At 46.8% G+C, this 27,143-nt stretch overlaps 1 protein-coding gene across 1 annotated transcript in view; it reads right to left on the bottom strand.

Annotated features, from left to right (window-relative positions):
- Positions 1-16,901: 16,901 nt before the first annotated feature.
- Positions 16,902-27,143, bottom strand: part of LOC145361722 (leukocyte antigen CD37-like) — a 47,704-nt gene continuing 37,462 nt past the window's right edge. The window contains exons 7-9 of the mRNA XM_080217647.1: positions 25,801-25,995; positions 24,381-24,464; positions 16,902-18,244 (exon numbers count right to left, since the gene is read on the bottom strand). Coding sequence (XP_080073773.1) covers positions 18,167-18,244; positions 24,381-24,464; positions 25,801-25,995 — 357 coding nt within the window. The 3' untranslated portion in view covers positions 16,902-18,166. The remainder of the gene's footprint in view (positions 18,245-24,380; positions 24,465-25,800; positions 25,996-27,143) is intronic.

Here is a 27,143-nt window from a genome sequence, read left to right on the forward strand (position 1 = left end):
AATCTGGTGTGGCTCCCACATTTGCTGCACTATTTATTTGGAAAGGTGGTGAGGGGATTGGCTCCACCCATCATGTCAGCAGCTGTTACTATCAGGCTGCAGATTGTGACAATGTTCTCTGTTGTTACACCTTTCAGTCCTGCTCCCTTTCTCATCAGCATCCTGAGATCTGTTCCCTGCCTGGTTAGTGGCCCTGTTAAATTCCCCATTATCGGGTTATGGTCACTTCTCTATCAGATACATGGGCAGAGATTCCCCTGAACCACTGCTGGAAAGTGAAAGTTACAGCCATTGAGACTGGGCTAATTGGGACAATTAGACAAACTTGGTCACCACATTGTGTTCCAGGGGATTTGCACAGCAGTCGGCAGGTCATTGAGTGTCTTTAAGACAGAGATAGATAGGTTCTTAATTAATAAGGGATCAGGGGTTACAGGGAAAAGACAAGAGACTGGGGATGAGAAAAATATCAGCCATGATTGAAACGCGGAGTGGACTCGCTGGGCCGAGTGTTCGAATTCTGCTCCTATGTCTTGTGGTCTGATGGACCTGTTAAACGCAAGCATCCTGTTAAAACTTGTGAGGCTACTTGGAATACTTCATGGAATTGTCACCCAGTGATAATGCAGTTGGGGTGGGGGGGAAGAAATAATATTTCTTTCTCCACTGCACACACCTTTCATTCCAATAAAAATATAACACTTTAAACACACTGAGCAATTTCCATTGCAATTAGACTCTTATCAATTCCTCTAGTGCCATGGTCCCTGGGAGTGCTGTATGTCTCACACTCTGGGAATTATACAACATTACAGTACAGAAGGAGATCATTTGGCCCATCATGACCACCAGCTCTCTGCAATGGCAATTCAATTAGCTCTGTACAATTACTTTTCCCCCAGAACCTTTCACAATTTCTTTTACACTTCAGGTTCTCTTTTGTAAGATATAAGAACATAAGAAATAGGAGCAGGAGTAGGCCATCCAGCCCTTCGAGCCTGCCCTGCCATTCAATAAGATCATGGCTGATCTGTCGTGGCTCAGTTCCACTTTCCCGCCCTCTCCCCATAACCCTTAATCCCCTCTCTTATCAAAAACCCATCAACCCGCTTCTTAAAAATATTTAGCGAGGCAGCCTCCACCACTTCAACAGGCAGAGAATTCCAGAGATTCACCACCCTTTGAGTGAAGAAGTTCCTCCTCAACTCCGTTCTAAACCGCCCCCCCTTTATCTTGAGGCTGTGCCCCCTAGTCCTACTGTCTTTTTTGAGCGGGAAGAGTCTCTCCACCTCTATCCTATCCATCCCATTCATCATCTTATACGTCTCAATGAGATCTCCCCTCATTCTTCTAAACTCTAACGAGTACAAGCCTAGTTTATTCAGCCTCATAGCATATGATTGAATCTGTCTCCATCACACTCTCAGACAGTGTATTCAGATCCTAACCACTCGCTGTGTGAATCTGTCTCCACCACACTCTCAGACAGTACATTCCAGATCCTAACCACTCGCTGTGTGAATCTGTCTCCACCACACTCTCAGACAGTACATTCCAGATCCTAACCACTCGCTGTGTGAATCTGTCTCCACCACACTCTCAGACAGTACATTCCAGATCCTAACCACTCGCTGTGTGAATCTGTCTCCACCACACTCTCAGACAGTACATTCCAGATCCTAACCACTCACTGTGTGAATCTGTCTCCACCACACTCTCAGACAATGCATTCCAGATCCTAACCACCCGCAGTGTGAATGTGTCTCTACCACACTCTCAGACAGTACATTCCGGATCTGAACCACTCACTGTGTGAATCTGTCTCCACCACACTCTCAGACAGTACATTCCGGATCCTAACCACTCGTTGCTCAAACAGTTTTTCCTTGTGTCACCAATTGCCCTAAAGCTACATCTTCCAATTGACAACTTTTCCACCAATGGGAACAGGTTCTCCCATTCTATTTCCAGACCCCTCATGGTTATGGACAGCTCCATCAAATCTCTCAACCTGATGGTGAGGCCCCCCATCAAATTGTGGCCAGTAAGAGTCCATGAAACCCTCTCATAGTAGAAGACTAGACCCATGGCCATAGAAGAAGCATTCACATTGGAGACCTATAATCCACCTGCAAAAACTTCCACTATTCTCTGAGAAAACAATAAGATGCCATTTTGGTAACATGGTGGGGGAAATATTCAGCCAAATACTAATGGAGGATTTTCCAAGTAAACTGATGTCAGAAGTAACATTGGCCTCTTTAAAACTGTGACAATGATTTTGTCAGTGAAAATAGGGAAATGCTGAATAATGTATTGCATCGGAAAGGAAGGAGTCTACACATTAGATATCCCAAAGAAGCCAGGATCTCAACAAAGTGAACATAAGCAAAATAATGGATAATAATGATGGAGAAATGAATGGCTCCAAGGAAGAACAAATTCCAAGGACCAAATAGTTTTCATTCTGAGTTGAAAAAGTGAGTGAGAATATTACAAGTGCCCAATAAACATCTTGACTGGGGAAATGTTCCTTTAGATTGGAAAGTTGGTGCTTGTCACTTTAAAAAAAGTGACAGAGGAAAAGCAGGGAATAAGAATTCACGGAGTTTACAATCTGAGGTCGGGAAATCACTAGGATCTGTCATTAAGGATAGGGTGACCGAACACTTCAAACATTTTCAGCCACAATCTCATGGAATGGTCAAACAGACTTGATGGTTTTCTCCTCTTCTTGTGTTCCAGTAATCTAGGGGAAGGCCTTTCGGTCCATCACATCAATGCTGAATCTCTGGTGGAGCAATCCAATTAGAACAAAGAACAACACAGCACGGGAAACAGGCCCTTCGGCCCAACGAGCCCGCGCCGCCGTCCCATTGTCTCAGTGACCTATTCATGATTTTAGTCTACGCCTAATGTGCGAGGATCAGGGAGGTCCAATATAGGGACAATTTGTTACCCAATCAATCAGCCTAAAAGCACATCTTTGGGGATGTGGGAGGAAACCGGAGCACCCGGAGGAAACCCACGCAACCACGGGGAGAACGTGCAAACTCCCACAGACACAGGCCCAAATCCATGTGTCCGCACAGCAACAGAGATAGTCTCTGAGCTGTCATGTTGCCCTCGAGATGGTCCAGTTTAAGCACACTAACGACATGAAGCAATAGGCAACTCCCGAAGCAACATCCAAGAGCAGCCCACTACAACCTGCCGCATGCATGCCCCTTGCTGGTCAACAAGGTGGACTTAAATGCCTGTGGAGACAAAAAATTCATTATTAAACAGGCAAAGACTGTAACATCCCTGAGGCAAAAACGGAATCCCAAGCCTACAATGTTTAGTAAGGCCTACTATATCCCCCTATATGTAGACCGCTCATGTGGCTGTCTAAGTGACTCTTAAACAACCCTAGCGTGCCTGCTTCCACCACCTTACTCGGCAGTGCATTCCACACCCCCACTACCCTTTGCGTGAAAAACTGCCCTCTAATATTTGTCTTATACCTAGCCCCCCTCACCCTAAGCCCGTGACCCCTCGTTCTATCCATTTCTAATAGCGGAAAAAGCTTACCACCATTTACTCTATCTATCCCCTTCATAATCTTATAAACCTCTATTAGATCCCCCCTCAGCCGACGTCTCTCAAGGGAAAACAGCCCAAGTTCGTTCAATCTTTCCTCGTAAGACAGCCCTTCCATACCAGGCAGCATCCTGGTAAATCTCCTCTGCACTCGCTCCAGGATCTCTACATCCTTCCGGTAGTACGGCGACCAGAACTGGACGCAGTACTCCAAGTGAGGCCTAACCAACGTTCTATACAACTGCAACATCAGACTCCTACTCTTATATTCTATACCCCTTCCTATGAAGGCTAACATACCATATGCTTTCCTCATCACATTCTGCACCTGCACCGACACCTTCAGGGACTTGTGCACTTGCACCCCCAGGTCTCTCTGCGTATCTATACTCCAGATAGTTCTACCTTTTATCGTATAACTCCCCTCCACATTATTCCGGCCAAAGTGCGTCACCTCGCATTTCTCCGGATTAAATTCCATTTGCCATCTATCTGCCCAATCTACCAGCCTGTCTATGTCATGTTGCATTGCCAGGCACTGCTCCTCAGTACCCGCCAATCCAACCATCTTAGTGTCATCAGCAAATTTGCTGATCACACCACCTACCCCCTCTTCCAAGTCATTAATATATACTACAAGTAGAAGAGGTCCTAGTACCGAGCCCTGCGGCACACCACTGGTGACAGACCTCCAATTGGAAAAGGAGCCTTCCACTACTACCCGCTGTCTCCTCCTCCCAAGCCAATTCTCCACCCATCTACATACCTGGCCTTGTATCCCATGAGCCTTCACCTTTTCTATCAGCCTACCATGAGGGACCTTGTCAAACGCCAAACGCGTTAGTTCCATTCAGTTTTTCTTTCCACACAAACCTTCACAATTTGTAGTAAGTTATTACTGAATCTTCTTCCACTTTTTCAGGTAGCTCAGGCATGTCACGCTGCTGCATTTCATTACAGTTTACATAGTTGTGCCTGTCCTGTCAGTGGAACATTTATTTGAGCCAATTATATTACAATATGTAAAATAATATAAAGGACACTGCTAAAGAAGGCAATGAAAGGGTTAATGCCTCTGATGGGGAGGCACGTACAAGGTTAAAATTTACCTCCATGTCTCATTGCAACTTCAAAGCTTCTTTCTTTCTGTAAGGCCGTTTGTGACGAGACCTGTTGCACAACAGAGCCACAGATGTTTCGACTGAATTGCATTATCCAGCAAGATTTCACGAGGGCTCTCATGTCAACTTCACACAGCTGGGTCTCAGCCACTTGTCAATGTTTGCTAATACATTTCAAAGCTCCCTCCAACACCCATACACTTCATTGAAATCTATCATCTCACATCAAGTCCTTAATCTCACCAAAGTGGACACGAAACATCAGCAGCAAGAATCGAGCAAAACAAAGTGGCTCAACCTTTTTGAAATTGCGTGGCAGCTTCATCGAGCTTCCCTCAAAACTCAGTATAATTCCAGATATCAGTTGTTGCTGCTTCACCAACATGTAACCCATTCATGGGCATTACTGTGCATGCTAGTATGGTTCAGTTTAGAAACTGAAAAGTGTTTTATGAAACCTACCTGAATCATGAGTTTTGCATTTTGAATTTGGCTAGGATAAGCATGAGATGTTTCATTTCAAGTGTGGTTGAAATAATCCAGTAGCGAGCTTTTATCAAATAAAGTTTATTTAAGGATACAATTAATATGTATAGTAAGAAAATTAGCAAGAACTTTTATCAAATAGCCACTATAATGTATAACTCTTAACCAATATCTCTGATGTGTTTCAATTAAAACCAAAATCCAATAACTAAAACCCTTCAAACTGATTTATCACTGCATAGTCTAAAGTTCACGTGATACTGGAATCCAGTTCCCCGGGTTGAATGCTGATTTCAAATGATCTTGAAAACTCAGAGCAGCTTGTAGTGTTCAGCTCCCCCAGAAACACCAAAACACACATTGTTACTACAGGAAGGCAAACAAGATGTGCCTTTGGCTAACTGGTAACCTTTTTAAAATAAAGACACAGAGATAGACTTCTTTCAGCTATGCTTCTAACACTGTAGCCAAAACAAAAGTAAAAATAATTCTTGTCACCTGACTGACACAATTTTTTTTCAATTTCTCCTCCCACAATGACATCACCGAGGGCTGTGAGCTGCAGAGAGAACATAGAACATTACATCGCAGTACAGGCCCTTCGGCCCTCGATGTTGCGCCGACCAGTGGAACCAATCTAATGACCCTCTAACCTAAACTATTCCAATGTTATCCATATGCCTATCCACTGACCATTTGAACACCCTTAAAGTTGGCAAGTCCACAACTGTTGCAGGCAGGGCGTTTCATGCCCTTACTACCCTCTGAGTAAAGAACCTACCTCTGACATCCGTCCTATAATTACCACCCCTTAATTTAAAGCTATGGCCCCTCGTGATATCCATCACCATCCGAGGAAAAAGACTCTCACTATCCACCTTATCTAACCCTCTGATCATCTTGTATGCCTCAATTAGGTCACCTCGTAATCTTCTCTCTAATGAAAATAACCTCAAGTCCCTCAGCCTTTCCTCATTTCATTTCTTTTTGAAATTGTTCATTGTCTCCGCTTCCATCTCCCCTTGTATGCAGCGGGTTCCAGGTCATTACCACTCACTGGGTTAAACAGATCTTCCTCACATCACCCCCAACACATAAAAACATTAATTCTGTGCCCCCCCCCCCCCAGTCCTTGTACCATCAGGTACCAGCAATACCTTTTCATTGCCTGCCTTACCTAAACCTGTCACCGTCCTGTACACCTCGATCAAATCTCCCCTCAATCTCTTACGTCTCAATGGGACTAACCCCGTCTTCTCCAACCCTAACCTCAGAGCTAAAATCCCCTCATCCCTCGACCCGTTCTGGTAAATCTCTCTCCGTACCCTCTCAATGAAGGTGACGAAGGGGGTTAGTCTTGTGTAAAAAGGTTGAGCACATTTGGGCCCATAGGGACGCTAACGTCACAATACACATTCTGCTCGTTAATTTTAACTTACAATATTATTTCCTGATAAATACTAAATTATTCATTCAAATCTTGGACCTACTTGCATATCTCAAATCTGGAGGATCCAGATTAACATCTAGTCTAATCTCCCATTCACTGGTGCTCTCACTAAAGTTCATGACTCCTGACATTGAGAGTTAATAGAACCGGACTCACAAAGTCCAAATTTTAGAAATGTTGTTTTGTCACTTCAGCCATGAATCCTTCAATCTCCTTTCCAATCAGCCAGTTTGTGGGGTGGCCTGTGATGGTGATGAACCCAGGGAATTATAAACCAAGTCATTTAGTCTGGTATCGGGAAATTACTCAGGTCTATCGTTAAGGATCAGGTAACTGAACAAGTTAAACATTCCCAGCAACAATCTCATTGAATGGTAGAACAGACTTGCAAGTTCTCTCTTGCTCCTGTGTTCCAGTAAGTGCTTGCTTGACACTGATTAGGCTGAACCAGATTCACCTAGATTCCCCAGAGAGAAAGTTGAGCAACTGATCCCTTCATGAAACAAATGGCTTTTCTCACCAGTTCTGATTCAACATCATCATCAGTCGATTCTCTAATCTTTCAACAAATCCACATTCCTTTAAGTTGCAAAAAGGCAACTGGAAAGGTAACCCAATCCTGGCTAACGAGAGAAGTTAAGGATTGTATTGGCTCAAAGGAAGAGGCTTAGAACGTTTCCACAAAAGTAGTAATCGTAGAATTGAGAGGACCAAGAAACTAATAAAGAGATAATAGAATGTGAGTAAATTAGCAAATAACATCAAAACAGATTGTAAAAGCTTCTAGTGTTTGTAAAAATAAGATGAGCAACAACAAATGTGGGTCCATTACAGGCAGATAGGAGCAGGCTTGAGAGGCTGAATGGCCTACCCCATTTTTAAGTTGTCTAAAAGAGAATAAGGAAATGACAAAAAAGTTAAACAAGTACCTTTGTCTGTCCTCATGGAGGAAGATACAAAAAACCTCCCAGAAATAGATAGGCACAATAAGAAATCTCACAACACCATGTTAAAGTCCAACAGGTTTATATGGTAACACGAGCTTTCATAGCACTGCTCCTTTATCAGGTGAGTGCAGGAATGGTTTCACAAACGGCATATATAGACACAAACTCAATGACAGGATAATGGTTGGAATGCGAGTCTTAACAGGTAATCAAGTCTTTACAGGTGTAGACAATGTGAGTGGAGAGAGGGTTAAGCACAGCTTAAAGAGGTGTGAATAGTCTCCAGCCAGAACAGTTAGTGAGATTTTGCAAGCCCAGGCAAGTCGTGGGGGTTACAGATAGTGTGATACGAGCCCAAGATCCCGGTTGAGGTCGTCCTCATGTGTGCAGAACTTGGCTATCAATTTTTGCTCAGTGGTTCTGCATTGTCGTGTGTCATGAAGGCCACCTTGAAGAACACCTACCCGGAGATCAGAGGCTGAATGCCCGTGACTGCTGAAGTGTTTCCCTATAGGAAAGGTGATTGCCTGGTGATTGTCAAGCAGTGTCCATTCATCCATTGTCATAGCGTCTTCATGGTCTCCCCAACGTACCATGCCTCGGGACATCCTTTCCTGCAGCGTATCAGGTAGACAACGTTGGCCGAGTCACAAGAGTATGTACCGTGTACCTGGTGGATGGAGTTCTCATGTGAGATGGCATCTGGGTCGATGATCTGGCATGTCTTGCAGAGGTTGCTGTGATAGGGTTGTGTGGTGTCGTGGTTACTGTTCTCCTGAAGGCTGGGTAGTTTGCTGCGTACAATGGTCTCTTAGAGGTTGCACAATTGTTTGACAGCAAGTAGTGGGTGTGGGGATGGCCTTGGCGAGATATTCACCTTCACCGATGACATGTTGAAGGCTCCGTAACTTCTCCGCTCCGGGGAGGTCCTGGACGACGAAGGGTATTCTGTCCGCCATGTCTCGTGTTTGTCTTCTAAGGAGAATGGAGCGGTTTTTCACTGTGGCGCATCGGAACTGTTTATCGATGAGTTGAGTGCCATATCCTGTTCTTACGAGGTGTCTTTCAGCGTCTGTAGGTATCTGATGCGATACCCACATACCCACTACTTGCCTTCAAACAATTGCGCAACCTCAAACAGGCAGTTGTTCACAGCAAACTACCCAGCCTTCAGGAGAACAGTGACCACAACACCACACAACCCTGCCCCAGTAACCTCTGCAAGACATGCCAGATCATCGACCCAGATGCCATCTCACATGAGAACACCATCCACCAGGTACACGGTACATACTCTTGTGACTCAGCCAACGTTGTCTACCTGATACACTGCAGGAAAGGAGGTTCAAGATAAGGGGGGGCGCAGTTTAGATCAGAGTTGAGGAAGATGTGGATGTTACAAATCAAGACCAGAATGTATGTCTTGAGGAAGAGGCAGAACAGCTGCAAAAAGATTTGGACAGACTTAGTGAGTGGGCAAGAACATGGCAGATGGAATATAATTGGGAACGGAGAGAGCGTTGGAGGAATACAGAGAGAGTAGGAGGGAGATCTTGTCTAACCAATTCAATGTTGTGTATATGGATTTCAGAAAAAGCCTTTGACAAATCATTGATATAACAGCTGTGAAATAATCTGCAGTTTTGTGAATGAGACTTCAGACTTGAAGTTACAGTCTAAGGCATTTTGGTTTCTCCTCTGATGCTCTCACTGTGTTCAGACAAACAGCAACTGGCTGTCTTCCTGTACTACATGCTGTTATGTTTGGCGATGTGATACAAGAGACAGACTTGGTTAAAACTAAACAGAGCTTTATTAATGATGTGTGATCTCTCCCCTGGCTGCTTCTTCTCTCTCCATGTCCCACTCTACTATATAACTTCTAGTGCAAACATTAATACAACAGAACCCCAATGAACCAAAAGGAATAAATACAAAAACATAACATTGTCTCTCCCCCTAAATTGAATATCCCCAAAACAAGTTCAACATGAACAACAGTCAACAAATCAGTCTATCAATAAGTCAGACAGTCTGGAAGTCATTTCTCTCAGAACAACTGACGGCAAAATTCTGATGTCAAAACACACTGGTGGGAACCTCTGTGTCTTTGTCTTGGCATTGCCATCACTGGCAATTGGTTTAATTGGTCTGATATAGGAACGAGAAATTGTCTCTACGTCTGAACAGAAGATGAGGTGTTGCTTTCCTCAAAGGTATCTGGCAGTGTAGATTTTGTAGGAAGATTCAAGTCAGGACTTTGTAACTCTGACCCTGAATTTTCAACAGGTTCCAACTTTGGTGGATCTGTTGTTTAAGTCTGCATGTTGCCTCTAGATAATGTCATCTCTGGTCTGGGACAGGTCCAGACTGTGCAAGGATTGTGGCAGGGACACATTTCTCTCTCATGGAGTAGTTCTGAGTCAAAGTTCCTTGTCCTTGGTGGAAAACTCTGTTTCGCCTTTCCCTCCATTCTATTATGCTTGTTGTTTCTGTCAGACAATCTCCTTAGCTTTTGGAGTTGTTAAAACATTAAATGTGGAATGCAATTGCCTTTGTATCATGAGTAAGGCAGGACAGGTCTTGGTTGTGGAATATGGGTATTTTGCTAAACTAGCAAGAATTTGTTAAGGTATTTGATAATTGAACCTTGTTCCTTGGTTGCTTTTAAGGTGTGTTTCAGAGTGTGGACAATGTTCTGCTAATCCATTCATAGCAGGGTGATATCAGAAATAATATTGAATACCATTTTCTTGTAGGAAGTTCTGAATTTCTAAAATGTGAGAGAAATTGAGGTCTGTTGTCACTTACCAACTATTCAAGAAATTCAAAGTGACTAAATATTTCAAACTTCTCAATAGTCTACTCAGATAGATAGATATCATCATAGCCACTTCTGGTCATTTGGGGTGAGCTTCCAAGGTCCTGCAAAATCCACATACTCATGGCCAAGCCACTTCAGACCAATCCCATGTGGCAGATTTCTTACCTTCACACAAGAACATGTTCTAGCTTTCACCTCAATTTGTACATCCAGTCCAGGTCAGCAAAAATAATTTCTTGCTAGTTTCTTCATCTGTATGACTCTGCAATGGTCCTCTTGTAGCTTCTCTAAAACCTGTTTCCTCAGTGGTAGCAGAATGATCACTTTGAGCATCCATAGAAGATGGGTGCTCCAATCGCTGGGTGGCCCCAGGGATCTGTTCTAGGACCCTTGCTGTTGCCCCAGGGATCTGTTCTAGGACCCTTGCTGTTGCACCAGGGATCTGTTCTAGGACCCTTGCTGCTGCCCCAGGGATCTGTTCTAGGACCCTTGCTGTTTGTCATTTTCATAAATGACCTAGATGAGGAAGTGGAGGGATGGGTAAGTAAGTTCGCTGATGACACCAAGGTCGGTGGTGTTGTGGATGGTCTAGAAGGATGTCAAAAGTTGCAGCAGGACATAAATAGGATGCAGGACTGGGCGGAGAAGTGGCAGATGGACTTCAATGCGGATAAATGTGTAGTCGTCCATTTTGGCAGAACCAATGGGATGAACGAGTACACTATCAAGGGCAGGAGTCTTAGCAGTGTTGAAGAGCAGAAGGATCTTGGGGTCCGGGTCCACAGGACTCTTAAATTGGCCTCGCAGGTGGAGGATGTGGTCAAGAAGGCGTATGGTGTACTGGCCTTCATTAATCGAGGGATTGAGTTTAGGAATCGGGAGGTAATGCTGCAACTTTATAAGACCCTTGTCAGGCCTCATTTGGGGTACTGTGCGCAGTTCTGGTCGCCTCACTATAGGGAGGACGTAGAAGCTATTGAAAGGGTACAGAGGAGATTTACAAGGATGTTGCCTGGACTGGGAGGCATGCCTTATGAAGTTAGGTTGAGGGAGCTGGGTCTCTTTTCCCTGGAGAGATGAAAGTTGAGAGGCGACCTGATAGAAGTTTATAAAATGTTGAGAGGAATAGATAGGGTGGATTCTCAGAGGCTATTTCCCCGGGTTGAAATGGTCGCTACGAGAGGACACAGATTGAAGGTGCGGGGAGGCAAGCACAGAAGTGATGTTAGGGGTAAGTTTTTCACTCAGAGGGTGGTGAGTGAATGGAATCGGCTGCCGTCAGTGGTGGTGGAGGCAAACTCGCTGGGGTCTTTTAAAAGACTTCTGGATGAGTATATGGGATTTAATGGGATTGGTCTATAGATTGGTAGGTGTTGATGTGATCAGCGCAACTCATGGGCCGAAGGGCCTGTTTGTGCTGTAGTGTTCTATGTTCTATGTTCTATCACCCGGAGTAGTAGGGTTTCAAGTTAAGTGTTAGTTTCAAAGTCTTTTCTCAGAAAATTATCCATCACTTCTGAGAGTACAGGATCATTCTGAGTGTTTTTTCATTTGCCTAGAAGTAAACAATGTATTGTCTACTTGTTCAAAATGAAAGATATTCCTCTCTGACGAACTGCCTGGTAGTGGCAATCTTGAAAATCCATCCACATGATAATGTAGGCTTGACTGTTGGAACCTAATGGTTAGTATGTGCAGACAAAAGCAATGCCCATCTTTGCATTCTTCTTGCCACAAGTGACAGAATTCCCATGTGTGGTCCTAAGATGGTACTGAATGGGCCTTCAGTAATGCAAACTCTCTCCAATTACAGGAACTGATGGAACTTCTTTATTCCAAAATTGTTTGCTAATGCTTCCTACTAAATTTGGGCATAATTACTTTCAGCTTTGTTCAACGTTCAAGAAGCAAAAATATGGGTCTTTCTTCACCCGATGGCCAGAGGTGGGAGACCATGGCTCCTACACTATAAAGGGGTACATCACAAACTAATTAGAATCAAGGTGCGTGAGAGCTTCAGGCTTTAGTAACACCTCTTCGGCTTGTTTGAAGGTTTATTCCATTAATCTAATGACCACTTACATAACTTCAAGTCAGAACAAGATGTGTAACGGTTTCAAAATTGTTGCCAAGTTTGGGATAAATCCTCCATAATGATTCATCAATTCCAGGAAAGATTGCAACTGACTTGTATTCTGATGTGCAGGCACCTCTGTAATGGCCTTAATCTTAAAAGAAGATTTGTGAAAGCTGATGGCATCAATCACATGTCCCAAATTCTCAACAGGAGATTGGAGGAACTCATACTTGTCCCTCAGGACTCTCAGACCAGAGTCTTCCAATTGCTGGAGAGTGACATCCAAGTTTTGAAGGTGCTCCTGTTCATCTCTTCTGGTGACTAGGATGTCATCCAGTTAGCACTGGACTCTAATCACTCAGGAGCTGATCCACTGCCTTTTGAAACAATACAGGAGCCAACATGATAATATCAAATACAAAAATTACAAGGGGCCATGGGCTTAGGGTGGGGGGGGGGGGGGTTGGGGGTGGGGCGGGGGGGGTGGTTGGCTGGGGGGAGGTGCGAGGTATAATTCAGATGTTAGAGGGAGGTTTTTCACACAGAGGGTGGTGGGAGCCTGGAATGCACTGCCAAGTACGGTGGTGGAGGCAGGCAAGCTAGAGTTGTTTAAGGCTTATTTAGACAGGTACATGAGCGGACTAGAGATGGAGGGATACAGGAAACTGTTCTAAATAAAGAGCAAGAGCCTTGGGACATCCCTGGGAATCAATTGATTCGTACGGATCTTCCAACATATTTCATGGCTCACTTGTCTTACTTCTGAGGATTCCGTAAATGTCTAAGTTTTGCACGTTTATTGATGTCTTTTACTTCACAGGTGATTCGGTCCATCTTGTTGACCAACAAGGGACATACATGCAGTGAGTCATGCGATGGCTGCTCTTGGATGTTGCTTCGAGCGTTGCCTAGTGCTTCACGTCATTACTGTACACTTAAACTGGACCATCTGACGGCCAACATGACAGCTCAGTGACTATCACTGTTTGCTGTGCAGATACATGGATTTGGGCCGGTGTCTGTGGGAGTTTGCACATTCTCCCCGTGAGTGCGTGGGTTTTCTCGGGATGTTCCGGTTTCCTCCCACATCCCAAAAAACGTGCTCTTAGCCTGATTGGTGTAACAAATTATCCCTAAATTAGTCTTCCCTCAATCTTCCCCAATAGGCGTAGACAAAGGTCATGGGTAGAGGAGGGCACTCATACTGTTAAAATGGAGGCGCAGGCTCGTTGGGCCAAAAGGCCTGTTTCCTATACTGTGTTGTTCTTTGTTCTTGTTCTTTGTTCAAATGGCAATCTTTGGTATCGGAACAAGTCTGTGTGTGTCAGAAATTCCTGGGATGTCTTGTTCATATTCAGCTGCAAATAGGCCTAGCTCAGATCAATTTTGCTGAAATCTGGCCTCCCGTCAATCCCGCGAATCAAGTCTTCAGCACGAGGTAATGGAGCCTAGTCAGCACATTGCACTGGATATATGGTGACCTGGATTTCTGGGGACCTGGGAGTCTCCACAAATCCTAATAGATCCATTTTTCTCACTAGCTGGAACTGACAGGTTTCAGAACTCCAGCTTCCACCTTTGACGTAATGGAACGTGGTAAGCTCTGGACTGCAAGCACTTTGCTTGGCTTCCGTTTTTTTTATTTTCAGTTTAACTGTTATGTCTTTCACGTTCTCTAATTCTCCATCAAAAATGAATGTGTGCTTTTTAAGATTTGGGTCTTAAAATCTGATTCTCCATTGATCATCATGTTAACTTCAGCTCAGGTCAGTTGAATCTTCTCCAGCCGTGAACATCCCAACACTGAAGTTTCCCTTCACTAAACGCAGAGGCAAATCTGCTGTTTGCCCTTTGAGTTGCAACTTCAATGTGACCCTTCAGTGGATACATTCCTGTGTGCATCTATAGCACTATGCTGGATAACTCTAAGGGAATGTGTTGGAGTGTCTCATTGTAGATAAATCTCTGGTGCCACCGACACTGCAGCCCCGTATCAACTTGCATCCTTACTGACTGTCTGTCTAGCAGTGGAGTAACCCAGTGTCTGTCAGTGATATCAGCATTGGCTAATACATTTGAGTCCCTTCACTTTTCTCAACCCTTTAGCACAGCACAGACATTTCTCCTTTTATTTTGTTTAAACACTGTCTTGTTTTATGCTCGTTTCTTATTTTTACTTGCAGCTTGCTTTTCTTCCTGCAGGCACACTCTATGTCTTTTCCTTCCACAGCTTTGACATTCCGTGTCTTTACACTCAGTATATCATCATTAATGAGATTAGTTTTATATTCCAAATTTGTTAATTAAATTTAATGCAACCAGCTCCATAGTGGGATTTGAACCCCTGTCCCCAGAATGTAAGTTTGATCTCTGGATTACTAGGCCAGTGACACTACCACTATTCCACAGGGCCCCTTAGGTGAAGAAAAGGATCAATTTATATTTTAAGCATTTCTGACTTAAGAAAAGTAACAAGTAAACCTTGACAGACCCCACAAACCACTCCAAATGCAGAATCACATCCAACAGTTTTGGGTCTGCATGACTAAACGGTGCCTGTTGTGGACATCTGGAAGGACGTTGTTTGATTTGATAGATGAGCAGGGATGATGGTAAATAAATTAGACTTTGGTGAAACAGAAAAAAACCAACATCAGGAATTTTACATTGAATTTTTAATTGAAGTTGGAGCAGCTGCCAAACAACTTCTAAAAGGTTGATGAAAGTCAGGACTTGATGTGATGCTGAGAAATGTAGATGTTCATGAGGACAGAAACAGGCTTGTGATGCACCTTCCGGCCAAACCCATCTGGGCTCAAATATTAAGAATAGGTAATTGGGGATTTGATTTATTGTCACATGCACTGGAACATATGAACATAAGAAATAGGAGCAGGAGTAGGCCATCTAGCCCCTTTGAGCCTGCCCCGCCATTCAATAAGATCATGACTGATCTGAAGTGGATCAGTTCCACTTTCCTGCTTTCTCCCCATAACCCTTAATTCCCTTGTCTATCAGAAACCTATCTACCTGTGTCTTAAATATATTTAGCGAGGCAGCCTCCACCACTTCAATGGGCAGAGAATTCCAGAGATTCACCACCCTTTGAGTGAAGAAGTTCCTCCTTAACTCCGATCTAAACTGAAGCCCCCCCGCCTTATTTTGAGGCTGTGCCCCCTAGTCCTGCTGTCCTTTCTAAGCTATGAGTGGACATGATTAAACAATACTCTACAAGCCATGATGAGGCTGGAGCTTGTAAGAAAATCGAGGTAGCTCTGGAAATGCGATTGTGAAGTGTGCATATAGGAAACCTGCTTAAGAAAATGATAGGAGTTTTCAGCATCATGGAACCTTTGGATGAAAATGGGGAGCATTTCAAAATGGTGACCATGAAACACAGTGATTGTCATAAAATCCATCTGCATCATAATGCCTTTTCAGAAAGCAAACCTGTCGTCCTTACCTCATCTACCTACATGTGACTTCAGCAAACTTTAAACTTCCCTCTGAAGCGAGATCCTGCTAAAGCAATCAGGGAGATGGACAACAAATGGCTGCTCACAACTCATGAGAGAATAAAGAAAAAGATGGACATATCTGAAATGGAATCAGAAAACAAACAAACAGTCTGACATCTTTGTTGAATGTTTTATTAAAGATATAAATCAGATTGGGAAGGGGTCTTGAGATTTTTATACAAGAATACTGATAGACACTTCAAGCTTTGATGTTTGGTAGTTTGTGCTCACTGTACCCAAGACTGAACATTGTACCCCTGTAAATTAGATGGAATACACTAATATTTTTACCGTCAGGGGTAGTACAGAGTGAGCCCGGTCAGGGGTCAGAGCCCGGTCAGGGGTAGTACAGAGTGAGCCCGGTCAGGGGTCAGAGCCCGGTCAGGGGTAGTACAGAGTGAGCCCGGTCAGGGGTCAGAGCCCGGTCAGGGGTAGTACAGAGTGAGCCCGGTCAGGGGTAGTACAGAGTGAGCCCGGTCAGGGGTCAGAGCCCGGTCAGGGGTAGTACAGAGTGAGCCCGGTCAGGGGTCAGAGCCCGGTCAGGGGTAGTACAGAGTGAGCCCGGTCAGGGGTCAGAGCCCGGTCAGGGGTAGTACAGAGTGAGCCCGGTCAGGGGTCAGAGCCCGGTCAGGGGTAGTACAGAGTGAGCCCGGTCAGGGGTCAGAGCCCGGTCAGGGGTAGTACAGAGTGAGCCCGGTCAGGGGTAGTACAGAGTGAGCCCGGTCAGGGGTAGTACAGAGTGAGCCCGGTCAGGGGTCAGAGCCCAGTCAGGGGTAGTACAGAGTGAGCCCGGTTAGGGGTCAGAGCCCGGTTGGGGGTAGTACAGAGTGAGCCTGGTCGGGGGTAGTACTGAGTGAGCCTGGTCAGGGGTAGTACTGAGTGAGCCCGGTTAGGGGTCAGAGCCCGGTCAGGGGTAGTACTGAGTGAGCCCGGTCGGGGGTAGTACTGAGTGAGCCCGGTTAGGGGTCAGAGCCCGGTCAGGGGTAGTACAGAGTGAGCCCGGTCAGGGGTCAGAGCCCGGTCAGGGGTAGTACTGAGTGAGCCCGGTCGGGGGTAGTACAGAGTGAGCCCGGTCGGGGGTCAGAGCCCGGTCAGGGGTAGTACAGAGTGAGCCCGGTCGGGGGTAGTACTGAGTGAGCCCGGTCGGGGGTAGTACTGAGTGAGCCTGGTCAGGGGTAGTACTGAGTGAGCCCGGTCGGGGGTAGTACTGAGTGAGCCCGGTCAGGGGTCAGAGCCCGGTCAGGGGTAGTACTGAGTGAGCCCGGTCAGGGGTAGTACTGAGTGAGCCCGGTCAGGGGTAGTACTGAGTGAGCCCGGTTAGGGGTCAGAGCCCGGTCAGTGTCCTAGACTGTGGTCAGGAGTACTGATTTTCCACGAGTTGAGACAAGTTGTAAAGCTCCTAGCGCTTTACATGCTCAGATCAGTCAACTCAACACACATTAAGCACTGAGCCCAAGATCCCCTTGGTCTGTACATAATGGGACAATGTATTTGCCTCCTCTATCTTTGGGACAGCTCTGGAGCGGTTAATTGTGAGTCACAGCCATTGGACACATTATCCACCCAATAACCTCAATAAATAATTGAACAGTATCTGTCCTTCCTACTGGCTCACATGCTGCCCTAAAAATAAGCACTTGAACAAGGTGTGCACCAAAACAATCCTCCAAAGTAATCCACATTCAATTTCTTTTCCAAGGTTGTTTTCCAGCTGTACCTTCATCATCCAGCCTCCAATCACCAGTCGTACATGAAACAGCTAATATCCCGTGCAGACAGCACAATTCCTTAGGGAAGACCTGTTTATCTTCCGCATCTTTGTTATGTCTCCAAATGGACAGTGTGCGTTAATGAGATAATTGACTGGTTAAAGTGACAGATTTTTTTGGGCTCCCTGGGTGTATTGAGTTGACTGAATTGATGTTGGGCAAAATGAGGTTGCTGTTGAGTGATGAGAGTTGGCATTTAAACAGTTGAATTCTCCAGTCTGAATGCTGAATAAGGTCTGCTCTGAGATGGTTCAGTACCTGTTGTGATGACCCCAAATCCCAACTGCAATCCTCAAAAAGGTTTAAGCACAAACTGGGAGCAAAGTTACTGCAGGAAGTTATAAACAAAAATAAAACACGTTGGTTTTCCGTTCTTTCACAAGCCCTTGTCGTTAGTGAAAGCGAACAAGTTTGTCGTAATCTGGATCGATGTTCCTACACAATAACATCGATAACATCATCGCAAAGAGCTGTAGGAAAGGAGAGAGAGTCAATGTGAGTACCATAGCATGACACCACCCAACACAGAAGCTCGAGAACCATTCCATATACACCCCTGCTGACCTGATAAGGAGTCCAGTCTTTGCATACAGACACACAGTGAAAATGGGCACGCAACGTATAGATGATCACACTTCATGTCCAACGACAATGATGGTGAGGCACGGCTGGGACAGAACTTCCTGCCTATTCGGCCTTATTTGTTCAGGTGGAACATTCAGGCCAGTTCTTCCAGCTATGGGATTACATTTACTGAAATCTCAATGATGTTACTCCAGTTCCCTCAACATTTATTGATGTCAGTACCTTGGGGTAGGTGGGAGGCAATTAATCTGACCTCTTCCCAATCAGGATAGGATCACCAATTGTAGCCAACTGCCAGTCAGCATAAGTCAAACAGTGACTGGTTAAAGAAAGAAAATGGGTAACAGTGATCAAAATCAGAAGTTGCTGCTTAACAGTAACATTATGATTAAATTCAGAGCCCTTCTCACAACACAATCACACAATACAGCTGTTCCTTTGTTTTCCCCCATTTTATTCAGTTGGATAATTGTTCAACAATTTCAAAAGACATTTTCTTAACTTTGTGAGAACTCATTGGTCTGTCTGCTTAACGTTAGTCATTGTTCCTTGTTCCCGACTCTGCTGATACAATGGATATTTTATCTGCTTTGTCTAAGATTTTTCCTTCTTGTTGACTCCGTGCCGATACAATGGATATTTTATCCGAGCTCTCTCCTGGTTCCATAGACAATATTACTGCTGTCTCTGCAAGTTCTCCTTTTGGCTGAATATGCACTGAAATGCTAGAGAGGTTTGTGGACTCTTCCAAATTCAGAAACTGCATGGTTGCAGCCCTGGATTGACACTGTTCCAAGCACAAGATGAAGGAGAATATAAGGAGCCCAAACTAAAAGTGAGGTAGAACATAAGAACATAAGAAATAGGAGCAGGAGTCGGCCATCTAGCCCCTCGAGCCTGCCCCGCCATTCAATAAGATCATGGCTGATCTGAAGTGGATCAGTTCCACTTTCCCGCTTTCTCCCCATAACCCTTAATTCCCTTGCCTACCAAAAATCTATCTACCCGTGACTTAAATATATTTAGCGAGGTAGCCTCCACCACTTCAACAGGCAGAGAATTCCAGAGATTCACCACCCTTTGAGTGAAGAAGTTCCTCCTTAACTCTGGTCTAAACCGACCCCCCCTTATCTTGAGGCTGTGCCCTCTAGTCCTACTGTCCTTTCTGAGCGGGAAGAGTCTCTCCACCTCTATCCTATCCATCCCATTCATCATCTTATACGTCTCAATAAGATCCCCCCTCATCCTTCTAAACTCCAATGAGTACAAGCCCAGTCTATTCAGCCTCTCTTCATAGTCCAACCCCCTCATCTCCGGTATCAGCCGAGTGAACGAAAGTAGGAAAGGAGGCTGCATTGAAAACTGATTCAAAGAGAACAAACCTAAATATCTACCCATAGATTACTTTCAATTTCATATGTTTTAAATTTTCCTAACATATGTTCCTCTCCTGAAGGTGCTGATTCTCACTGGGGTACGGGTTCCACAGGAACCAACCCTCACTGCAGTAACATATCTGATGAACGACTTGACTAAATTCAATCCGGGACAACAATTAAGTTAATAACATGTCATAACATTCAAAGCTATGGGACAAGTGCTGATAAATGGGATTAGGTGGGAGTTCAGGTGTTTCTCAATGCCAGTGCAGATTTGATGGGCCAGTATGATTCCATGATTCTATAAGATATACAAATGTATAAGCTAACGGCACACACAAACGCCTGGGCAAAAATTACCTTGCCAATATTCAATGTGGAAATCTCTGAGAGCACAATGCAAGATAAATCAAAGTTAGTTGAACATTTCAGTTTGACGTTGTCACCTTACTGAAATATCACCATTAAAGCTCTGAAATTATCAACGGGGTGGGGGGAATGTTACAAAGCTTGCAATGCATGCCCACATACCCTGCATGCTCCTTCCAACCTGCAGTGCGGTCTGGCTCACTCACAACTTACCCTGTGATGTTTTCCGCTCTATTTGAACCAAAACTATAAAATTGTGAAAAGAAATAAGTGCAACGAGGCAGCCTAATCCCAGGTGTCAGACACACCTTCGCATTTCATCCAGTAACCACATTCCCCATGTAGCAGAGGGATTCCGCAGGCAGCGGCCAGCTCATTTCCAGTGTTCAGAATTCAGAGAAAGAGGTGGATTCCATAATTTAATTCCATTCCTTCCCCAAAACATCCCATTCTCCACTTCTCAAAATCCATCTTTTTATTTAAACCAGATTTCAGCTTTCTCTCCTAATCATCGCTTCCCAATCTCCCTCCCAGTCCTGCCTCCAGGAAATTTGCTTCTTTTTAAAGACATCATGTGATTGCAATTTGTACCAGATAGGTCTGTCACCTGAGAGCAGGTTTCTATTCAGAGAGTTTGTCATCCGTGTGACATGTACCAACTCAAGTAAATCTAGTTTCTGAACATGCAAACCACACCAAATAGAAACCCATGCGTCAAATGGGAGGGGGGGGGTAATCCATGCCAAACCGGGGGCAGAGGGGGAATCCACGCCAAACGGGGAACCATAGGCACCTGACAGGGAGCGTTAGGAGATGAGTGGAGGAAGCCGTGCTTGGTGTCTGTCTCAGAGACAGAGTCTGGTTACAGTGGACAATGATACTGAGCAGCTGGAAGAACTGAACACAATGGTGTTTTATCAGAAACCCTCCCAACCTCTGCCCTCAGTCCCTCAAACCACCTCCATTCACCACTTCAAGCTGTCTACTCCCCCACCCCATACTGCCCCCCCACTCAGCCATCCCCCTTCTCCCCTCCCCCATCTCCCCTCCCCCATCCACACACATTCACTACCAACATCCTGAAGGCTACCATTGACCAGAAACTGAACTGGGCTAGCTATGTAAATACTGTGGCTACCAGAACAGGTCAAAGGCTGGGAATCCTGTGAAAGGAACTCACCTCCTGACTCCCCAAAGCCTGTCCACCATCTACAAGGTGTAAGTCAGGAGTATGATGTAATACTCTCCACTTGCCTGGATGGGAGCAACTCCAACACTCAAGAAGCTCAACACCATCCAGGACAAAGAAGCCCCATTTGATTGCTACTCCCTCCACAAACATTTCCTCTCTCCACCACTGATGCACAGTGGCACCCGTGTGTACCACCTACAAGATGCACTGCAGCAGCTCACCAAGGTTCCTTAGACAGCACCTTCCAAACCCACAACCACCACCATCAACAGCAGCAGCAGCAGATGCCTGGGACACCACTTCCTGGATTTCCCTCCAACCCCCTCCCCCAAGTCACACACATCCTGACTTAGAACACAGAACACTACATAGAACATAGAACACTACAGCGCAGAACAGGCCCTTCGGCCCACGATGTTGCACCGACCAGTTAAAAAACAATGACCCACTAACCTAAACCAATCCCTTTTCATCCATAAACCTATCCACGGATCTCTTAAACGCCCCCAAACTAGGTGCATTTACAACTGCAGCAGGCAGGGCATTCCAATCCCTCACCACCCTCTGGGTAAAGAACCTACCCCTGACATCCGTCCTATAACTACCCCCCCTTAATTTAAAGCTATGCCCCCTCGTGCTAGCTTTCTCCATCAGAGGAAAAAGGCTGTCACTATCCACCCTATCTAAACCTCTAATCATCTTATATGTTTCAATAAGGTCCCCTCTTAGCCGCCTTCTTTCTAGCGAAAACAACCCCAAATCCCTCAGCCTCTCCTCATAGGACCTCCCCTCCATACCAGGCAACATCCTGGTAAACCTCCCCTGCACCCTCTCCAAAGCCTCCACATCCTTCCTGTAATGTGGGGACCAGAACTGCACACAATACTCCAAGTGCGGCCGCACCAGAGTTTTGTACAGTTGCAACATGACGCTGCGACTCCTAAATTCAATCCCCCTACCAATAAACGCCAAGACACCGTGTGCCTTCTTAACTACCTTATCTACTTGATTCCCAACTTTCAGGGATCTATGTACACATACACCTAGATCCCTCTGCTCATCCACACTATTCAAAGTCCTCCCGTTAGCCCTATACTCGATACATCTGTTATTCCTACCAAAGTGAATTACCTCACACTTCTCCGCATTAAACTCCATCTGCCACCTCTCGGCCCAGCTCTGCAACCTGTCTAAGTCTCCCTGCAAACTATGACACCCTTCCTCACAATCTACCACACCTCCGATTTTGGCGTCATCAGCAAATTTACTAATCCACCCAGCTATACCCTCATCCAGATCATTTATAAAAATTACAAACAGCAGTGGCCCCAAAACAGATCCCTGAGGCACACCACTCGTAACCGAACTCCATGACGAATATTTACCATCAACCACCACCCTCTGTCTCCTATCTGCTAGCCAATTCCTGATCCAATTTCCTAGATTACCCTCAATCCCATACATCTTCATTTTCTGCAGAAATGGAAATATATCGGCCATCCCTTCACCATCACTGGGTCAAAATCCTGGAACTCCCTCCCTTTGAGGACAATTAGGGATGGGCAATAAATACTGCTCTGGCCAGCAACACCCATATCCCATAAATTAATTTTTAAAACTATCACCCCACATTTCACTCCCCCCAACACTCAAACTGTCCCTATTCACCCAACAAACCACCCCCATTCACTTCCCCAAAACCACTCTCCAGTTCACCATACCTGCCTTTGGCCCATATCTGTTAATACCTTCACTTAACAAAAATCTCTCTCTGATGTAAGATTAGCCACTGATCCAGCATTAACTACTGTTTGTTGAAGAGAGTTCCAAACCTCTAGCACCCGGTGTGTAGAAATGCTTCCCAATATCCCTCCTGAATGGACTGGTCCTAATTCTTAGGCTGTGCTCCCTAGTTCTAGAATCTCCAACCAGTGGAAATTGTTCATCTTTATCTACCCTGTCTTTTCCTGTTAACATCTTGAATATTTCGATCTGATCACCTCTTAAGCTTCTAAATTCAAGAGAAAGTATGTCTGCTTTGTATAATGCCCTCGAGTCTAGATATCATTCCTGTAAACCTACACTGTGCTCTCTCTAAGGTCAATATTGCTAAGGTGTGGAGCCCAGATCTGCCCAGTGACTGCAAGTGGGGTCTAACCAGGGTTTTGTATTTTGCCGCAACATAACACCTGCATCTTTATACTCCAAATCTCCAGATCTAAAGACCAGCATTGACTAGCCTTCTTGATCATTTTCTGCACCTGTTTATGGCATTTTGACGATCTATGCACCGCAATTCCCAAGTCTCTTTGGGCATCGACTGTATTTAATTTCATGCCATTTAGAAAGTACTCTGATCTGCCCTTTTTTGATTCAAAAGGAATCACACCTGCTTCAGCTGAAATCCATCTGGAACAGCTCTGATGAGGGGCCACCCAGACTGGAAACATTGGCTTTATTCTTTCCCCACAGATGCTGTCAGACCCACTGAGATTTTCCAGCATTTCCTGTTTGTGTTCCAGAATTTCACAATCTTTGTGACAAGTGCTGGCTGAACTCTCCCGACTGAGCTTCAGGTTAAAACCCCTCCATTAACGGGACTGTCTTTGCAACACATTTGCTTAATTTCTGCATTTATACAATGTAGTGCTTTAGAGCTACCATCACCCCGAACCCCATCACCCCCCCAAACTGCCCCACACTCCCAAACCCCATCACCCCCCCAAACCCCACCCCCAAACCCCATCACCCCCCCAAACCCCACCCCCCACAAACCCCATCACCCCCCCAAACCCCACGCCCCCACAAACCCCATCACCCCCCCAAACCCCACCCCCCCACAAACCCCATCACCCCCCCACAAACCCCATCACCCCCCCAAACCCCACCCCCCCACAAACCCCATCCCAACAAACCCCACCCAGATTCACTCCACCCTCACATCATGCTCTGGTATCATTTGAAGAAAGTAAATGATCAGATTCAGTGAGTAGCTGTGAATCTGACACCTGAGTGGATGGCAGTCTTGGTGCCTCTGCTGTGCCAGATCCCACAGACTGATCACTCTCTCCATTCACTCACCTCCACTAAACTGATCATAATGGAGACAATCGTGATGCTCAAGATATTTTCCTGAAACCACTCAAACACGTTCACCCGACAACTCTGGAGAAAGAATCCAGGAAAGAAAGATGAAGCAAGTCAGATCCATAAGTGGCCCGTGAACTTCCTTCCACCCCCTGGACCATACCTCCCCCACAATCCATCCCCGGACGCTGTCCGCTGCCCCCGCCCCAGACACTGTCCATTCCCACTGCCCTCACCCCCCCCGGAAACTGTCCATTTCCACCTCCTCCCCCCCCAACCCCATTCTAGACTCTGTCCTCAGCACCATCACTATCTATTATCCCCAGGCAGGCATTAATCCCTGACCCTTTCAGGTCACCCACCTTGACACGGGTTTGGCTGAACCCAACTTTAATGGGGAAACCCCCCAGCACCCTCCCTCCCCCGCCCCCTAGCACCCACCCCCCCATCCCCTCCCCCCGCCCCCTAGCACCCACCCCCCCATCCCCTCCCCCCGCCCCCTAGCACCCTCCCCCCCGTCCCCTCCCCCCGCCCCCTAGCACCCTCCCGCCCCGTCCCCTCCCCCCGCCCCCTAGCACCCTCCCCCCACCCCCTAGCACCCTCCCCCCGTCCCCTCCCCCCACCCCCTAGCACCCTCCCCTCCGCCCCCAAGCACAGTCCCCCCTCCCCCCGCCCCCAAGCACCGTCCCCCCACTCCCTCACCCCCCCAACCCCCCACCCCCTCACCCCCCCCAACCCCCCAGCACCCTCCCTCCACCCCCCAACCCCCTCCCCTCCACCCCCAGCCCCCCAGCACCCTCCCTCCACCCCCCAGCCCCCTCCCTCCACCCCCCAGCCACCCTCCCTCCCCCCCAGCCCCCTCCCCTCCACCCCCCAGCACCCTCCCTCCACCCCCCAACCCCCCAGCACCCTCCCTCCACCCCCCAACCCCCTCCACTCCACCCCCCAACCCCCCAGCACCCTCCCTCCACCCCCCAACCCCCCAGCACCCTCCCTCCACCCCCCAACCCCCCAGCACCCTCCCTCCACCCCCCAACCCCCCAGCACCCTCCCTCCACCCCCCAACCCCCCAGCACCCTCCCTCCACCCCCCAACCCCCCAGCACCCTCCCTCCACCCCCCAACCCCCCAGCACCCTCCCTCCACCCCCCAACCCCCCAGCACCCTCCCTCCACCCCCCAACCCCCCAGCACCCTCCCTCCACCCCCCAACCCCCCAGCACCCTCCCTCCACCCCCCAACCCCCCAGCACCCTCCCTCCACCCCCCAGCCCCCTCCCTCCACCCTCCAGCCCCCTCCCTCCACCCCCCAACCCCCCAGCACCCTCCCTCCACCCCCCCAGCACCCCCCCCCCCCCCCCCAATCCATTCTGAACAGAGCAGCCAACAATCAAGGGTCAGAGACACAAACTGTTACCTTCAGATCTTCCAGCAGTGGGTTAGTGGGGCCGGAACAGAATCCAATTTCTTTGGTGGTGTTGAAATTGGTGTTATTCAGGGTGAAGGAATTATAACAGGAGCAGGGAAAGATGTATTCTCCCGTTGAATTATTCCTTTTTATTTTGGAATTGTGCATCCACTCCTGAGAGCTATTCCAACCACAACAAGAGAACTGGAAATGAGGGGGACAGTTTAGTTTGTACACAACATTATATTCCAAAGCCTGCCAGCAGATTCCTGTGACAGCTGAATATTACAGTGGACCAACAGAATAAATATTTATATATCAAACTGAATAAAGCACTCTGTTCAAATTAGATAATACTAGAATTCATTGGAGTGAACTGGATTTGAAGGAAGGTTTGGTGGAATGGGAGAGAGGGGAGTGGCTCAGACTGTCTAGCAAAAGAATGGGCAGAGGCACAAGAGACTAACTTACCCACTTCACTGCTCTAACATTTAATAATTACTGAATTAGAATCAAAGAAACGTTTCTTGAGGACTAGGAATATTCTAATGAGCATTAAGAGTGAAGGAACCATGATTTCACTGCGCCTGCCTAGAATGAACCAAACCCAAGCCGCCAATGTAAAGATTAAGAAATGGACCCATTCACCGTTGGGAATTCCGGCTGCAGTAAAACCACGAGCCCAGTGCCTGCTGTGAGAACCTAACGCTTGGTGGTGACACCGGGGAGCAAGAGACTGACCTGGAGTCAGGCTGGACAATGACCACTGGGATTCCCAGTGACCAGGCCGGACAATGACCACTGGGATTCCCAGTGACCAGGCTGGACAATGACCCCCACTGGGATTCCCAGTGACCAGGCCGGACAATGACCCCCACTGGGATTCCCAGTGACCAGGCCGGACAATGACCCCCACTGGGATTCCCAGTGACCAGGCCGGACAATGACCCCCACTGGGATTCCCAGTGACCAGGCCGGACAATGACCCCCACTGGGATTCCCAGTGACCAGGCCGGACAATGACCCCCACTGGGATTCCCAGTGACCAGGCCGGACAATGACCCCCACTGGGATTCCCAGTGACCAGGCCGGACAATGACCCCCACTGGGATTCCCAGTGACCAGGCCGGACAATGACCCCCACTGGGATTCCCAGTGACCAGGCCGGACAATGACCACTGGGATTCCCAGTGACCAGGCTGGACAATGACCCCCACTGGGATTCCCAGTGACCAGGCCGGACAATGACCACTGGGATTCCCAGTGACCAGGCTGGACAATGACCCCCACTGGGATTCCCAGTGACCAGGCCGGACAATGACCCCCACTGGGATTCCCAGTGACCAGGCCGG

This window comes from Carcharhinus amblyrhynchos, chromosome 35 (assembly GCF_965287045.1).
Source record: "Carcharhinus amblyrhynchos chromosome 35, sCarAmb.v2.hapA, whole genome shotgun sequence".
Lineage (NCBI taxonomy): Eukaryota > Metazoa > Chordata > Chondrichthyes > Carcharhiniformes > Carcharhinidae > Carcharhinus > Carcharhinus amblyrhynchos.